Source organism: Carassius gibelio, chromosome A13, assembly GCF_023724105.1.
Source record: "Carassius gibelio isolate Cgi1373 ecotype wild population from Czech Republic chromosome A13, carGib1.2-hapl.c, whole genome shotgun sequence".
NCBI lineage: Eukaryota > Metazoa > Chordata > Actinopteri > Cypriniformes > Cyprinidae > Carassius > Carassius gibelio.
This window is the reverse complement of record NC_068383.1, coordinates 2,090,817-2,109,594: the sequence shown is the minus strand read 5'-3', so window position 1 is coordinate 2,109,594 and position 18,778 is coordinate 2,090,817. Positions and strand designations below refer to the sequence as shown.

General features: G+C 37.4%; 1 protein-coding gene across 12 annotated transcripts in view; it reads right to left on the bottom strand.

Annotated features, from left to right (window-relative positions):
- Positions 1-18,778, bottom strand: part of LOC128025860 (lysosomal-trafficking regulator) — a 67,308-nt gene that overhangs the window by 46,249 nt on the left and 2,281 nt on the right. For 7 of the 12 annotated variants that reach the window (XM_052612420.1, XM_052612419.1, XM_052612418.1 and 4 more), the window contains 4 exons: positions 7,951-8,042; positions 4,302-4,488; positions 2,808-2,898; positions 170-2,258 (listed from right to left, as the gene is read on the bottom strand). In XM_052612420.1, coding sequence (XP_052468380.1) covers positions 170-2,258; positions 2,808-2,898; positions 4,302-4,488; positions 7,951-8,042 — 2,459 coding nt within the window. Of the gene's footprint in view, positions 1-169; positions 2,259-2,807; positions 2,899-4,301; positions 4,489-5,758; positions 6,660-7,950; positions 8,043-10,322; positions 10,468-15,361; positions 16,583-18,778 lie in introns of those variants that run through there. The other 5 variants (XM_052612427.1, XM_052612426.1, XM_052612425.1 and 2 more) reach the window with 5 other exon arrangements.

The window sequence follows — 18,778 nt, the reverse complement described above, 5'->3', positions numbered from 1 at the left end:
ACTGTGTTTTTGATCATGCGCAGTGAAAATTTGTGATGGCATGAGATTAACTCAAATGCACCAGGGTTCGACAGAATTAAGCGAGACTGCAGTAAACATGCCCAGTGTCAAAGTCCCATTAAAGAACCTAAACAACAGTGAATTAGAGAGAGAAAGAACATGGTCATACCTTGACTTAAGCAGAGCAGGCAAAGTTTGAAGATAAACCAGTAGTACCTCAACCGGGAAACAATGGGTATGGTAACTGCAGACTTGGCTACAAGTAGTTGAAACACCAAGTTGCTGGGCATGATGGGTTAATTCCACACCCCGCTGAAGTACTGGGTTAAAAATATGAGTGTAGAGTTGCCATTGCACTACTGCATTTCCTCGTAAAGTCAACTGACATACATGACTGGCAATTTGTTGACTTAAATGCCAGTCTTCCCCAAACACAATTTCTTGATAGGCCTCTAAAGCATCCCACTTCCATAGCATGTCTTCAGCTCCTCCACTGGGCAGAATACCTTGGGAACGATAAGAGGGAGACGGGGACGTGGATAAGTTTGATTCTTTCTTAGGTCCATAGACCTGCAAAGTCTCTTCAAGGCCAGGTAACTGGCTACTATCCAAAGTGCAAATGTTGCAGGAGGCAAGCTTGGCCTTTTGGGAAGGTTGACCACCTCCAAGCTGTTCTAAGACTAGTCTACTAAGGACACTCAACACATGGGACTGGTAGCTCCGAAGTCCTGGAGCCTGAAACGCCTGGAGCATTGGTCCAATTATGGACCTTGGATCCATGCAGCAACAGATGCCAACAGTTTGCACACCTGCCAATACCTGCAGCACAGCAGGACCTGAGGGTGACAGGCGCTGGAAAAGGCGCAAACATTGGTGGGTGCAAGCTGCAAGGCAACAACATCGTTCAGGGTACCGCACTTCTCCATCATGACCCTCTGAGATCTCCTCAAAAGGATTACGTCGGGCTGCTTGCTTGAAAGCGGATACCGGCAGTCCTGAGAGGTCACGGTGATGGTGCAAAAAGCTGGAGTATTCGCAGTGACGATGTCGACGACGTGCACAAACAGACTGGTGTAGCTGCTCTGACTTGGCCCTCTTGACCGCACTGATTATCTTAAGTACATCAGCTATCAGACAACGAAGACGCTCCGATGCCTCACTGCTGACTTCTGAATCTCGAGATTCTGCTAAGGCCTCAAGGCGGAGAGCTGTTGCTTCGAAGAGCTCCAAGCCACGGTGTTGGACAAATTCATGAACTAACTCAAGAGACTGACCGAAAAAGAAAGGGTTTGGAGCAGAGACCTGTAAACAGCCTAGTAGTAACTGCAGGACACCCTCCAAGAGTTCTGGCAGTAGCAAGGCCCGGTGACGGTACTTTGAAAAGGAAAAATCCTCTTGTATCTCCTGCAGAGTCTTCTTTGGCCTTGGTGCAAAAGGGTCAGCTTGCCTTTCTAAACAGGTACGAATCTTTAAAGTTGCTCTAAAGAGGTCAGTCAAGCTTCGCCGCAGATTATCAGGAAGGGTCTCATTTTGACCCATATCTACAAACATCAAGTGCAGAATTGTGCGTAAAAGCATCCTTTGAACAAGTGCAACTGGCTCCTCAGTCCAGCCTCCAGCTAGCTCATCGATCCCACCTCTACCACCACCAACAGGACCACAGCAGTCACCAAACTCTGTGAGTATCTCTGTGAGCGTGGGAACAACACTGACCGCCAAGCTTGGGTTATGATTGATGGTCATGTCGAATTTGCAGACTTTTTCAAGAAGAGAGAGTAGGACGTGGCAAAGGTCAAAAGGCGAGTTCTCCATGCGGTTGAAGATGGAGAGAGTGGTGGGGTCTGTTAGCATGTTAGGATCTAACGTGTGAGATCCAAACAGTCTGGGAGGTTGGGAAGGCTCAGTGGTGCTCATGGCATCAAGAGTGGGAAGCTGCAATGCTGGCTGTGATGGATTGTTGGACTGGTGAAGCTGGCAACTGACACGAACAGCCGAACTGTGGAATCTGCGATGTTTGCTCCCAGTATTTGTGGTCTTTTCATCCGAATTGGCTTCAGAATCTGATGTGGAAATCTGAGATTTGCTTGCATCCCTCACTGAGTACCGCTGAGCTGTTCTACGTGAACGACGTGACTTCCAGGAGCCAGATAAATGCTTCCCAGAGTTCTGCACATCACATCTATCTTGCCCTGCCTTTTGGGGGATGGTCCTTCCCTCTTGGCATAGAAACACCTCTAGTAGTGAAGGCAGGGTGAAATCTAAAGTCAAAAAAGCAGAGTAGGAAATTTTAATTGATTGTCCTGACTAGCATCAACCACTTATACTAACTGGTTTCATCTGGTTTTATCAGAGCAAGTCATGATGACCTACAAAGCTCCGTTTACAAAACAATTACAGAAACTAATAACTCAACAATGTGGAAAGCAGCTGCTGGAAAAGATCAGCATGCCTGCACTAAATACCTTAGGCCTCAAGATCAATGAAAAGTATTACAAGTATTATTCTTTCCATCATCCTTTAACCATATTGTTTCATAATACAAGCCATCTCATGGTTTCACTTGTTCCTGCAGGCAGCTACTTAAAAATTAATGGCGTCCTTGTAAGATCACTGCCATTATAAACAAATTGTGTAAAGGTATATCATCTTTCCAACTAAATGCAATCCCAGAATGTCATTTAATATTAGCACATAATTATTTAATTTAAGGTTCAAGGTGGGTTACAGTATACCTCCAGTGCATTCTCAAAATGAAGACTGTTAAAAGCATGCATTATTAAAGGGCTTTATAAAATGAAGTGACTCACCTGGGGCTTTCTCCTCCTGAACAGGAATCTTCCAGACCAGAGGAAGCAGAGACAACAAGAGTGTAAGCAGCTCTTCCCGACAGGTCAACTCCTAAGTAAAAGGGAAGGTAATTCTTTATTCAGTCCCTGCAAATCTAATCAAAAAACAGTCTCCTTGTGTTGATGACCACCTAGAAGCAGATTATTTATCTCACATCTGCTTCATAGTGCCCTTCTTCTCTTGGCAAACTAGTTTCCAGAGCTACGCAAAAGATAGACAATCGCAGACAACAAAAACAGTGTTATCTAGAGGTTTTCTTCCAACCGATTAAGTTAAATGCAGGATTGGCTGGACATGAGGTATGACAGCAAGCCTCTAAATACTGGCTCCACCCTAAACAAGAAAGCATTCCTCACAAGGAGAAGTGAAAGCACCCTGACACATGTGAATTAAAAGTAAATACAGGGGACTGCCTGCCACAGAGCTTTGTGACCCCAGGTAAACAAGTATCTCGTAAGCTAATTAGAAAAGTGTCTAGGGAGCTATATTGACCCACCACAATGCAAACACACAGGCAATGGATTTTGATTGTTAAGCAGTGCCAAGTTCAGAGAAAAGGCCCATGTCCTGTGAGTAAGAACCACTCCAGACATGATTCATAAGGACTCTCACTTCAAAGAGTTAAACTGAAGAATAAGCAGTAGAGAAGGGTCTGAAGGAAAACATGGGATCAAATAAACCAATTGTCATTTGCCTCCACATTCTGCACTGTATTTTTTGCACTACTCTTGCTTCATGTGTAAATAACAAAATCTCATGTGTTCTGCTTTAAATGCAATGCTCCACCAGTCGAGCTACAGGAACACTTGTGTACTGCTTTAAACTGTTAACCCTCACACACAAAATAATCTATTGTTATATGGAACAGTTTAATGAAAATAAAATCTAAAAAGGTTCATCCTAAACAGTTAGAATATGGAGCTCATTTTCAAGGAGGAAACACCACAGTTTTATTTTATTAGTGGAGATGATGATATTTATTTTGATGACAAATATCAGTCGTCACTTTATATCTCCAATAATCTGCCTTACTAAGATTATATTGAAATGATAAAATCATATAATGCAATGCAAGACAATGATGATTGAGAGATGAACAAATAAACGCTTCTCAAAAGCCTGATAACTGATTTTTCTAAAATGATTAGTGGAGAATCAAGTAAAGCTGAGCAGCTTCATCAGGAAATATTACTAACAATTTCAACGTTATTCTTACATTTACTTTATAAAAATCAGTAAAGAAATCATATAATGCAGTAAAGAATTGACAGCAAAAAAAACATGTGAACCACCAGCTGAAAGTGGACATTTGCACAACTATACTCAAATACCTTTTTACTTATTAAACAAACTATCAAATCAGACGACACAAGGCATGGAGTAGTTGATAATTTTGATGCTTTAGTAGGGTTTATAGGGTTCAAATATCTTCAAATGAAGCTTCTCTGACTGACCTGGTCAATGACAGAGTCCAGGGTGCTGAGGAGCAGGAACCCACGTCCACGCACCAGATACTCTCCCAGTGCCACCATGTGACTCTCCTCCTCGTCCTCGGCCCGCTGGGCCACCGCACTACACAACTGGTGCACATCGGTCAGGAACTCCCGTGCCAGGGTGTTACTGGCCCCACTCATGTCCGAGCTGATGGAGGTGAGAAATCGAGAGCATGAATACATGTAAATCATCTGCTAGAGCTCTGCTTTAGTTTCACATGCATTGCAGTTCTCTTTTTGTATAAATCAACAAGAAAAATAAAACAAGTGAAACTGCTCAGGTGGTTTCATGTCCAATAAGTACCTCTATATAAACTGATTTATATACAAGAAAATCTGCTTTAAAAAAAATACTGGATCAGTATCGCAATATCTCAAATGCTGGCAGCCCTTTTGACCCCACTCTCTCATTCATATTAATCAATCAATCAATCACTTTATTTATAAAGCACAATTAAACACAACTTCTGTTGACCAATGTGCTATACAGAATGCAAAAATTTAAAATAAGCACCATAACACAATAAAAGACAATGACAAACAGGCCAACTGCATCAAGATTCATTTTGTATAAGACAGATCAAATAGAAAAGTCTTTAACCTCACTTTAAAAATGGACAGGGTGGGTGCAGTTCTAATTTCAGGTGGGAGATCGTTCCACAGTCTTGGAGCAGCAATAGAAATCTCCTCTATTTTTAAGTTTTGATCTAGGAACCACTAAGAGGTCTAAGTTCTCAGACCTAAGAGCTCTTGTAGGTTGGTGGAGTGTCAGTAGATCAGAAAGGTAAGCAGGCGCTAACCCATTTAATGATTTAAAAACTAATAGCAGGACTTTAAAATTAATTCTGTGATATACCGGCAGCCAGTGAAGTGATTAATAATGCAGCTAACCAATCAAACTTGTTTAGTGAAATGTATGTTATGGTATGATGTTAGGCTTCATGGACACGGACAGTAGATCCTGTCATCAGACACTGCTGCAGCGTACTGTATCATATCACATCAAACAGTTTTTCCATCCACCACAGCAACCGCTGGACAGGATTTCAGCCGTCTCACTTCACAAAAGCACACACAGCAGAACAAACGGTCACAACAAGCAGAACAATTCCCAGACATTGATTTATCCTCATTTCTTTAAAGACATTAAGGACTAATTTTCTACAAAGAAATGTAATAAAAATCCAGGTCAAATATTACTATTATTATTACTACTATTAACAATAATAATACATTTGTATAAAAAATTAAATTGCATTATTTTTATAATAAACATCAAATGTTAATATATATTTCACAGTTAAATACGTGAAATACGTTCCTTTACATCACAGCAGCTCCAGCACACGAGTCATAAACACACCCCGACGGAGCTTTAAAGACACGCCTCCTTTAAAATCGACAATAATCTACAGTACCTCCTATAAGCAGCCCGCAGTGGATCTCAAAATCTCCATCATCACCTGCAGTGTTTCAGCAACATACATATTCCACTCATGCTCGTAGTAACGTCTCTGAATGAAACACAACGATCAAGCCTGCGTCCACATGCCTCCACACTTCACTAGTGACTGAATTTTCTGTCCTGCTCTGTAAATTTCATTAAATTGGAATTTCAGAGGGAAGCTTTCCAGATTTTGAGTTGATCAGTGCATCACATGAAAGCATGTGATGTCACATGGTCGCACAGGGGCAGGCTGGGAAGCAAACTTCTGGTCAGGTCTGGGGGTGTTTTTTTTGTAGAGCTTAGACGGTGAACCTGCCATTTTCCAGATGCTGAAACAATCCTGTTATGTAAAAACAAATCTTACCCCTCTGCCAACCATTTTTTCTTATTTTGCACAGCCATGCTTGTATTTCTTTAAATGAGTAAACCAGATTTTAGAAATGGACCCAAGTCAGTTGGGTGTGGAACAACATGAGCAAATGATGACAGAACATTAACATTAATGCTATAAAACTAACATTAGTTAAAAATATAATTGGTCATTGTTATTTCATGTCAGCTCAGACACAACTTCATTGTAATAATGTTCTACGGTTTAAATGAACATTGAGAAATACTTCTAAAGCATCTTAGTTAGTGTTAGTTCATTCTTATGTAGTTTACTAATGTTAACAAATGAAAACTTGGTAAGTGTTACTGAGGTGTCTTACCCTGGTCAAAATCTAAATTAAGCAATATTAATTACTTAGTCATTATTTTTCAAGTAATATTTTCACATTGGACAAAAAAATTATTAAAGCTCGTTTCCGACACGGGATTAAATAATAAATAAATAAATGATTGCGACAGTTTTTCCTCAGAATTACAAGTTCCTATCTCACAATTCAGAAGTTATATCAAAAGATGTAAACTAGCATTTCTGAGAAAATCTAACTGTGTGAGAAAAAATATATATATATAAAATATTTTTTTTTTTCACCCCATGGTGGAAACAGGCTTCCATAATGGACAGTACAGTATATTAGTTATTAATATAGTTTATTTCCAGTAGTATTTTTTCTTCTTCTTTTTTTAACAGGCTATTATAAAGACAATGAAACACTAAGAAGTTGCTTTTCAAATACAGTGCTTAAATTTATTTGAACACTGGTCATTAAAAAAAAAGAAAAAGAAAACAAATATATTAGGAATCCGTCAAAAAAAAAAAAAAAATTACAAACTGAAACAACAATCTTTATTCACATATTATAAACAAAAAATGTATACATTATATATTTTTTTCTTTATGGCCTTTTTTGGTCTTGATAACAGCTTTAATTCTTGCTGCAATTATTTTTATGTACTTTTACAAAATCTGTTGTTATTGACTTCCAAATAGTTTCTTAGTTGTTCCCAAAGACCTGCTTTTCATTTACAGTACACTCATTTTATTATCATTATAATTGGTATGGAAGTTAATAATAAACTCATAACTTGTTATACTGTCCCACTTTACCAATGTCTCCCTGTCCCAGTTTGCCACAAAAAAATTATTCAATATCTCCACGGAAACTAAGGAAATCAGACAAGTTTGTGACAACAAAAAGGTGCGAAAAAATCAGACCGGTTTTAATCTCTAGTTGAACTATTGCTTTAACAAATGAATTACTTCATTATCTCACTGATTTGAAAGGGTCAAAGGGTTTCATATGCATTCACATCGGACGGGATGTAGCTTTTGCCAGTTCCTGTGTTTCAGCTAAAGTCCCAGGAACTGCACATGATCATGAGATCAAGATTAGGAGCTGAGAAAACACACTTAATTGAGCACACGGCATGTAGCCACCGGGCCAGACAAAGAAAGCCTTTTATCACTGCCTCAAACAATCAGCTTCTCTCAACACAATGCTAATTAACATGAGCTCTAGTCACTGATCGCCATGATTTTAGTTCATCTTAACAAGGTTCAACTGACTGAGGGCAGATCTGTAATTAAGTAAATTACACAAAAAAACTGACAAAAAATATCTGACAAAGATGCAGTGAGTCAGAACAACAAAGATGTTATTCAAAATTATGCTTGACAGTCATGATCAAATGGAAAAACTTATTTCCACAATTTTTTGACAACTATTTCTTTGAACACAGACTGTAAACTGGAACATAAAAAAGAAGACAGCTTACCAGAATTTGAGCGCATCCTTTGCTCTCGGGTCACTGAGCTGTCGCACACAGTGAAACGTGCACAGAAAACTCTCCAAGCACTGAAGACTGAGCTGAAATCAGAAGAAAACAATAAAATAGATTTCTGTAATCAAGGAGATTTCACTGATGAACTACATGTTTGCACACTGTTTGTAGCACAGGGTGAGTCAGGACACCCGGTTAGGAGTCTGATCAAACATATCATTTTAAATGATTGTAATAATAGGGCTGATTTCATTGAGAAAGCACTAGGGAAAATGCAGTGGAAAGGGAGCTTTGCATTGTGAACTTCAGAAGTACATCAAACCAGCAATAAAATCATTTGAAATATGTTCTTTGTGAATGTGTTATATTTCTACACAAACGTATCGAAACGAGCAGTGAGCTCAAAACACCCAAAGATGTCTCTGATTCTCCATTTCCTGGAACAGACACAGAATAATCACGTTACACGGAGCAACTTCCACTCACATGAGCGAGTGAGAAAGAGGGAAATCTACACAAGCTGCTGCATCTACATGAGTGTGGCTGTCTTTAACATTTACATTATGATTATGTATTTTAAATAAAAAAACATAATAAAAAAAAATAAAAAAACATATTATAAATACTGGGTTGAACATATCATACATATCATAAATACTGGGTTGAAACCCTTGAATAATTCTTGGCAGATTTTGCGGGATTCATCCATATTATTATAGATAATAATCTCACGAAATCTGTCAAGATTTCCAAGAATGGTCACAATTTAACCCAAAATGTAAAAAATACATAACAAAATAAATAAATAATATTCATAGTAATACTAATAATAACCTTTTTTATATTAAATTCACAAATAAAACGTATTATTTCTTTTTTTTTATTGATGAATCTCTGGAAAACCTATCAAAAGAGATCATATTTGATAAAAACCTGATCTGATTACTGTTAAATGATCCATTATTTCAGTTATAAAATACCTATATATCAGAAATCACAGGCACATCTGGAATGTCTAATCTTCCCAGGATTTCCGTGTGCAGACGGCTGGTCACCTGACCTTTTTAACTAGTAACCATGGGGATGTGTGTTAATGAGGTCACAGACTCCACAGCAGCTTTGACTGATCCTCCAGCAGTCAGAAAGCATGCACACATCTGCGGGAGCCGCTTCACTAATCCACAGCTTCCACAAAAGCATTCCACATGGACAAAAACCAGCTTTCAAAAAAAAAAAAAAAGTTTCCAAAAATGCCAGAATGTATCGGAAATGTTCCATTCCTCTGCAACCCTACACCACTTAGTGAATCTATGTCTTTTGTTAAAAATTAAGTGCCAAACCAATAAAAACTACATGTTATTGTACTCCCAGAATTAAATTATGAACATTAATTATTAAACTTAATTAAATCACAAACATGATTTATTTTCTGTGTGAATCTCAAAAAATACTGTCAAGAACAAAGTTATCTTTCAAGTATAAAATGAGAAAATGTGAATAAAAACAGTACTTTTTTGAGCATTTTATCTGGTATTTTCTATTCTCTGCATTATTTAGGAGATGTTGAGATAGAAATCATTAGTCATCTATGAAAATACTGTTAAATTATGTCTAAAGCTTCAATGATTCAAGTCAGTTACTCGACTAGACCCGTTTCAACAGCTCTGTACAAAACTAAAACACTTCCTAGTTTTCATGTTCAGTCACCTCAAATGACCCCTCATAATAATTTTCACTTCAAAAAAGCTGTGGCTGTGCCTCAAATCACATACCATCCTTTCCTAAATGGATAAATCCCACAAAACCTGTCCAATAACATGCCTCTAACCCCACAAATAAACAAAATGTAGTAATTTCATGAAACCTATCGAGAACTTGTCAAGACTCATATTTCAACCCAAAAATAGCTAAATGAAGAAAATATTTAAACAACAATAAACAAGCAAGCAAATAAATCTTATAAAATCTTATTAAAACCATCAAGAAATTGGCAAGGGTCATATTTCATCTCGGAAATAAAAAAGGCAAATAAATAAATAAATGCATACATAATCTAGAAAGAAAGAAAGTTGATTAAACACACAAAATCAGTCAAGAATTTGACATATTTCAATACAACATAAATAAATACACACAAAGGTGAGTAAACCATGACAGAATTAGTATTTTTAGATAAACTGTTCCCTTAAATTATTCTGAAATATCCCAAAAAGGCAAGTCACAGACCACAAGCATCAACCTATTTGAAATGTTGAACTCAATTTAATCAAGTGTCAATACACTTTGTTAAATAAGTAACAAGGTTTCAAGGCAGGGTTACTGAAGGTGGCAGAGGTCATGACCTTATACAAGCTACAGACACTCACCAGACAATCAGGGTCCCACTATCTGAATCAGAGCAGATGATGATGGTGAGGAACTCAATGGACAGTGAGAGGCTGGAAACATGGGACACAGGAGAAAAAGAGACAGGTGGGACGAGACGAACGGAAGATGAACATGACAGGAAAACTAAAATTAAACAAAAGGACAGAGAAAGTGAAGAGAGAGAAGTTCATGCAGAATCAAAACAATCTGAACAAACAGATTCAGGGATGCAAAGTTCCTCTCCTCACAGGGATCTGTTACTATCACTGATCTTTGCTAATAGAGAAACTCAGGTCCAGATTTTTGAACCAATCACCTGAGCTGCAAATGTCATGTGACAATCACTCAGGAGATGCAGGAAAATTAAGTCAACAGTGAATGGCTCTCCACTAGAACAAACAGTCTCAAACCATCACTACAGTAACGACAGTAACATGTGCCCTGACATCAAAAATAACAGAAAGGGAAATGTACTTTTAACTCTTCTAAGAGCTCTGTAAAACAAGTACTTACGTTTAGCACCAGATGCTGACTACTAAAGCTAACCAGCCTTCTCTAAAACACCTGAGACAAATTATCAACAAACATTAGAGCATTAAAATATATACACCAATAAACCATGGACTATGGTTATGTAGTATATGCAAACCTCATAGAACATGCAGCAAATTTTAGAGTCACAAAGCAAGTTTCAAATCAAATGTAGTACCTACTATAGAGTATTTGACGTTGAATGCAGGAGTAATCTGATGACTGTAATGATTAAGATTCTTATTTACAGTATTTTCCAAAATGTCACAATGGATCAAAATATCCCAAATTTCATGTGACCCAAGAGCTAGGCTTCTCAATAAAGCACTACTAGAGACCCTCTGGATGGACACAGATGATATTGATGGAAATTCATTTGATGCACAGACACACATTTCTCAAATAAACATCATTCAAACTAGGGCTGCATGATATTGGGAAAAAATGACATTGCGATATTTAATTTTTCTGCGATATATATTGCAATATTTTTTATTACAAACAAAAATGGGGTGAGCACACTTACATTCTCATTTTAAATGATTTAAACATCGACACCATCGTGTCAATTGAGTAATATGCACGAGGGAGAGAGAGCAAGACAGCGCTCGTGTTGTTTGAAGATGACTCGCTCTCTCTCTCTGTCTCTTTCACACGCGCTCTCTCTCTCTCTCTCTCTCTCTGTCTCTCTCGCGCTCGCTCTATCTCTGCCCTGTTAAACTTGCATGTGTTTTTCAGTCCTGTCAATGATAAACTTTCACTCTGTGCAATTAATCCGCGAATCACATTGGTCAAGGGCCGGGGAGCAGCTGGCCCGTACAGTTAATGAGTAACGGATCAATTACGACAGCCTAAATCGCAGATCCTGCGATGTGACTATCGTGGATTCGTACGATATCGATGCTTAAACGACACATCGTGCAGCCCTAATTCAAACTCAAATGTCTTTTAACAACCTCTGACAAGATAGCTGCTCATCTAAAAAAAATCCTGTAATGAGTGTTCTTTAGAATTATGTAATATTGGAGTATTTAATAATATTTTAAATTAGCTTTTATTTTTACATGTTGGTTTTTGATCATTTTGTAATGTGCTTTTGTTTTGTTATATAGATTTCTACTTTTTTATTTAAATTTTAGTTTCAGTTTTAGCAATTTTAGCATTTCAATTTTAAAAGGGTCATATGAAATGAATTGTTCCATTCTCTTTGGAGTGTTACAAACTCTTGGTGTAGGAAAAAGATCTGTAAACTTGCAAAGACTAAAGTTTCAAACCCAAAGAGATATTCTTTATAAAAGTTTAGATCGTCCACACCACCCTTAAACACGCCCCCACATGTCTACTTCACGAAGTGGGAAGAATTTCGACCAACATCGAGCAAATCTTTTTGTATTTATTTACAGAGGTATATGATGTGTGCGTGAGAATATTCTTTGTGTGTGAAGATCCGTGAATGAATGTTCTGACGTGAGGTAAACTTCAACAGATTCCCCTGCTCAAGGAGTAGAGATCAATGAACACTGTGTAGGGACCATGTCAATGGGAACACAGTTCATGCACACAGCTCTCTTCTATCGAGCTGATTATCTGAATCAGGTGTGATAAAGAGAGACATGTGAGAACTGGAATTGAGAACCGCTGGTGTTTCTCCGATCACAAATGCAGACATGGTTTTATGTTTACGCGGCGCACCACAATATCAAAACTGACCGCCACAAATTGATTTTCAAAAAGGCTTTGACTTTGTTGAATAAACATTAGCACTGCACGTTTCAAAATCAAAACCCGATGCAGGTGTTTTTATATCACTGTATTTCTGAAGGAAACCGACTGTCTTCAGAAAATTTGAGTCATTTTCATTTCATCTTGCATGTAATGTCTGAAAGCAGCGTTTTTGAGCAGATTGCTGCTTTTTGTACAGCCGTTACCGGGAAAATCTCCCATTTTTCCTGCTCTAAGCTCCTCCTGCTGGCAGAGAATGAATTTACATATTAATTCTGCCACAAATAAAGTGTAAGTCTGTGAGAAACACTGTAAAACATTCTCACTTCATTTCAATAGCTCAGACACGCATGTTGCAAAGGAAGTCACACATGTTAGTGTCGGTACGGTTAACTTATGTCGGTCGCAGAATAAGTACAGTGGGTTTGCAGAAGTGTCATTTTCCTTCTGTTATTGCAAAAAGGTCGAAAAGCAGATCTTGTTTTTTCTTGTAGTGTTTTGTGCATGAACATTAAACATTAAAAGAAAAGTTAAAGCTCCATCAGCAGCATGTGCAGCATGCAGAAGACAACTCAACCCTTAGTTTGCAAGTACAGTAATACAGTTTCTAAGAAATGTAAAAATCATATTTTTTAACTAAATTTAAATATATTCCATTGGGCTGCTCGAATATAACAAAATTCCTAACCATGATTTTGGTCAATATTGAGATCATGATTATTTAACAGGACTATTTACTGACTAAAAATCAGGTATTTATTGAAAATGTATTTCTAAAACAAGTTGTCATTTTAACTGGATTTCCTTGAACTTTAGCTCAACTGAAAAACAAATAAAATATATAGTAAAATACATAAATAAATAAAAATAATAAAAGATCATTTTATATACATGTATACTCATACATGTAAAATAAATAAACATTGATTATATATAAAATATATATGATCAAATTAATATATAATTGTTTTTCTAATAAATAATTTAAAATACTAAATAAATTACATCAACAATAATTGTTTAAATTGTTTGATGTTGATTATCTAGTTTAGAAAGGAAAACTTGAAATCGCATCATATGACCCCTTTGAGTGATCTGTAAAGTTGTCTAAATTGTCTAAACCTACTTCTCAAGGTTAATCAATTTATAAATCCTGTTTATTTGTGCCCCGTGATGGGGACAGCTATGAGAAGCGAGTCTTCCATATGACCCCGCTCTGACAGAGGATGACCGTTACGTAACATTTTTCCAGTCATAACTGTGACTGATCTAATATGGGGTTGCTTTTATGATGAAAATCATGAGGAGATTTTTGAGTTCCACATTCGTCCAGGAACCAGGATGAAGAACTGCAGAAGTGAGAATGAACACCCTACAGATCCTACCAGAAACACACGTTTACTTGACCTGTCAGGTGAGTTCATATGAGGACTGTGCAGTATGATGGTACAGTACACACAGTGTGGCGGCAAAATCTGTGCCACAATCACTTCTTCTGTCCACAAACTGCATCTCAGTGACATCACCTTGGTATAGTGATTGGTATTTTGAATTATGCATGAAAATACAGCGGATTTGTGTTCAAAAATTAGTATGTAAATTTGGTGTATAAACTAATTGAGTTATATACACACAAAATCTGAAGTCATTTACAGAAATTAAACATTGAGCCATCAACAAGCCAGGACTTTTCTGAACAACCAGTTGACCAGTTAAAATGAATCAGAACAACCTCTAGTTGAAAAAAGCATCTATCACATCACAGCCATTGGAAGAAACGGGACTCACCAGAGAGAAATTGTGCAATCTGGAGGTAAGTGGATAGTATAGAGTTCACACTAGAGCAAGAAACACAGAATGTGGAACCAAATGATTGCTTAAACGCCCTGTGGTAGATTTAAGGGTGAACTTGTATATTTAGCACTGCAGAAGTTGATTTAAACATCCTGAACAAAATAATACAGATGCATCAAATGCAGATGCATTGGACACACCCAATTGGTTTTCTCAGAAGTTAGAACCTACAATCTTTTTGGTGTGTGAAATGTCTGACTGGTGGTATTTCAGAGAAAGATCCGATGCGATCGATCAGTTGATGCAAATATAAAAATCCCATGTTTCTGATTAACTCTGATGAACTGAGATGCTGGTGGAGTTAGTTTCATTGCACACTACAGGACATGTGACACTAAATGACCCACAGGACAATTTACCAAAGTAAAGATCTGAAGTATTGGCCAGACAGAATATCATATTATCCCTCTAATCTCCAGCCATTAACTCCAATCTGGATCAAAACCCAGGCTCACATTCTGTGTGTCCTAAAATCACTGTTAGCAACAAGATATTTTTGACAAACAAAGTGCTGCACAACAGAGGTTCAATGTTAAAAAAGACTGTAACATTCCTTATATAACGTTTTAATTATGTTATTATTAGTAGCAGTAGTTTGAGAGCTACATTCAACTGTACAACATTCAAGTTCAAGTTAAAGCAAACTTCATTCAAACGAAATTCCACGATTCTGCCTTTTCTTCACATCCCAGTTTAAAGCTGAATGGGAAGAGTGTATCTTGATGTCATTGGTGACTTCACAGAGAGACCTGATTAAACTAGCAGACTTCTCAAACACGGCACTTCATCTGCACATCACAGAACATACAACAACATCAAGAAATCACAACTGCTACTTCATCAGGACTCTTCATATTAACATTACATGAACTTATGAAACCTTTAAACCACTACAAATGAGACTGAAACAAACATTAAATGACCAACTTACTCACAGTCGATTGAAGTGATCAGAGAACAAATCTTGTGGAAAATAAAAACTCTCTCCTCATTAAAAATGAATCGCTACTCATACAGACATAAAAAGCAGCAAGAAGCGAGAGAAGCGAGCATCCTGTCAGCGAACATACCCCTTATCAAATCTAAAAACATCTCACGCTAACCTCAACTGATTTAAAGCTATACTGACATGTCGAAAGTCTCTTCCAATGAAATACCAGACTGTATTGAGCAAAGGAGAAGTGTGTGGTTAGTATACCACATTAAGATAACGGCTGACCTTTTTCTCCAGCATTCAGTTTAACTAACCACATCTCCACTGCACGCTCAGCACGTCTCAAATCTGAACTTTCAGACCTAAAGAACCATTCACACCAAGGACTATAACTATAAACTATAATTCTAAAGTTAGAGCAAGTTAGAACAATAATAGCTATAACGAATAGTCATTCAAAGTCACAACTATCACAATACATAAAATCACAATATCGCTGGAATTACTTTTAAGAATGATTCCTTTTTGCTTAGTGAACACAATATAAACATTTGACAGCAGAATCAAAAACCATCTGACTTTAAAGAACTTGAGCATGCTTTTACAATAAAAAAAAGGTTATATTGTACGTTGATATAAATACTAATATATTTATCATTCTTGGTTTGAATGTGCTTGCACTCTAGAACTTATCTTCATTACTTACAAAAGCTCATACAGATTGATTTTACATCTAGTTCATTTATCAGACTGGAAATAAAATGGCAAATGCATTGCATTATGGTATACAGTTTCCAGTGTAGTGTGCTTAGGATGTATATTGCATAGTAGGTCATTTGTAAATAGAGGAATCTACGCATATACTTAATATATTAAAGCAGAAATAGCATACATAAACATAACCAGACTGTTTATTTCATTTCAGTAACCTAAATAAGTTCAGCTTCATCACATGAACATTAATAAGTAGTTAACCGGATGGGGGACAGTAAATAATTATTTCAATTGAAAGGAAATTGGCTGAATGGATGGAAACAGCATCAGAACAGAGAGGGAGACACAGTCACCACACAGTGTTTACTAGTCGTTGGCATTGAGAAGAACTGTCATCGTGGTGAAACCTTATTGCAGGAAACTGAAAATGTGAAGCGCACAGCCACAAACACACACCCACATGGTTATATAAATATAAAGACAAGCAGACCCTCGACAGTGGTGTACAGTGTGACGATGAAGACACAAAACTGTTGGGGGGGGGGGGGGGGGCTGTAGAGTTGTCCTATACTCTATCTAGACACTATATAGTTGTGACTGCTCAAATGACTCACATCTGTGTTCAAAGTTACACTGCAAAAGTGGCACAGAAGCCACCTCTGAGCAGCATTAAACAGTGTACATTCATCACAGAGATTCATCTTCAGGTGTCTCATGTTCAAGTTCAGGATTCAGTTAGAAGAATGTCTGTCAAAAACTGCACAGTTCAATCTCAAAACCTAGTTAAGCCGGGTTGACAGGCTTTTAGCCCTATAATTCACTCCACCCAAACAACCAGGAGGGCTTTGACAGCTCAATCTGGAAGTGCTTTAGCTGCTCGAGCCAAACACTCTGACTAAACCAAAGTGAAATTTAATTAATGCCCACAAACCCGTCCATCAAAACGAGATTGGCCACAGGCTGACCTTGGCCTAAATGCACTGATGTCAATCAAGAACCGTCAAATCTGACCAAATGTTCCTAACACTTTACTTATGCATCTTAAAATAAAATCACACATGAATTCACAGTTAACTCCATATCACACACACCAACCTAGCAGTTATACCAACAGTCTACATCATCTGAACTATTCTTGGCCCTCGCTCCACGACAGCTGCTCTCAGCAGACACGCATAGAGCAAATATGATAAAGAAGTGCTTTAGCAGGATATCTCGGTTTAATTATCAAAGTATTTATATATATTGTGTGTTCTTCTAAATATTTCTTGCTGCATGATTTAAAAAAAAATAAACTGTAGATAGAAGAAATATTCACCATATGGGGTACCATTGTGTTTTGGGAGTGTACCTAGTGTTGTTGAGCAATATGGTCATTTTTCAAAAAGCCTGTGTCATAGGCTATTTCATTACTCTTTGGTGTATTAAATCGCACGTGTGAGAGACAGAGAGGCAATGGAAGCACCAATAATCAAAATAATATACTTTCAAACATACTGATTTAAATATTTAAAACAGCTAGTTCATATATATTCGGATAAAACAGTCATCTATCGCTATTAGAATAGCGCGTTGTGTGAGAAGTTTGCCGCTTCAGCCTACAGAATTATTTAACAGTTCAGTTCTTACATTTGGAGTAGAGATAAATGAAACGTATACTTCAGTCATAAAGTGCTCTTCATGATGAGCCGAAGCGCTGCCACAGAAACATGTACGAGATTCGTTCTAACATAACTGTGGCATTAAACTCAGTTAGTGAGGGCTCAGTTTAAATATTGCACATATACAGGCCGTTCAGATTACTTGTTAAAGTGCAATGAAATACCTTATATCAACAGACGATGTATGTCTGTGTTTGTGTTGGAGACTCCTTCACCGTCTACAGACTCTAATCCTCATTTGCGTGTGTGTGTGAAATGCGGCGCTAAATAAAATAGTGGGGCAATTTGAAAATAATTATAATAATTTAATTCATTAATAGAATAATGAGCCTAATACCGTCTTGACTATCGACAAAGACATCTGCTGTCGTCAAACACAATATTATCATCTATCGGTAGTACCATGGTAAAAATACTACAAGTACCATGGTATTATAATCTCGTGCAATCACTTTACCATTGTACCATCACAGTGCTACTTTAAAGGTGCTGTAGGGAACTTTTGTAAAAAAATATTTTTTACATATTTATTAAACCTGTCATTATGTCCTGACAGTAGAATATGAGACAGATAATCTGTGAAAAAAATCAAGCTCCTCTGGCTCCTCCCAGTGTCCTATTGCCATTTGCAGAAACTCCATCGCTCCCGGTAAAAAATAACCAATCAGAGCTGCGGTCCGTAACTTTGTTTGTGTTCAAAATGTAGAAAAATGTATAAGCGAGTACACCATGAATCCATTTTCCAAACCGTGTTTTTAGCTTGTCCTGAATCACTAGGGTGCACCTATAATAAGTGTTTATATTCGGACTATTTTAGATTGCTTCGGGGGTACCACGGCGGAGTAACCCAGTACCTTTGTGATTCTTCATAGACATAAACAGAGAGAAGTAGATCCGGCTACGATGTTCTTCCGCAAGACGCAAGCAGTTCTGTTTATTAACCGCTAGAGCGTCAAAAGTTCCCTACCGCAGCTTTAAATAGGAGGCCAGTATGGTTGGTTGTAACTCATGATTCAACTGGAAATTTTTTTTGTAACCC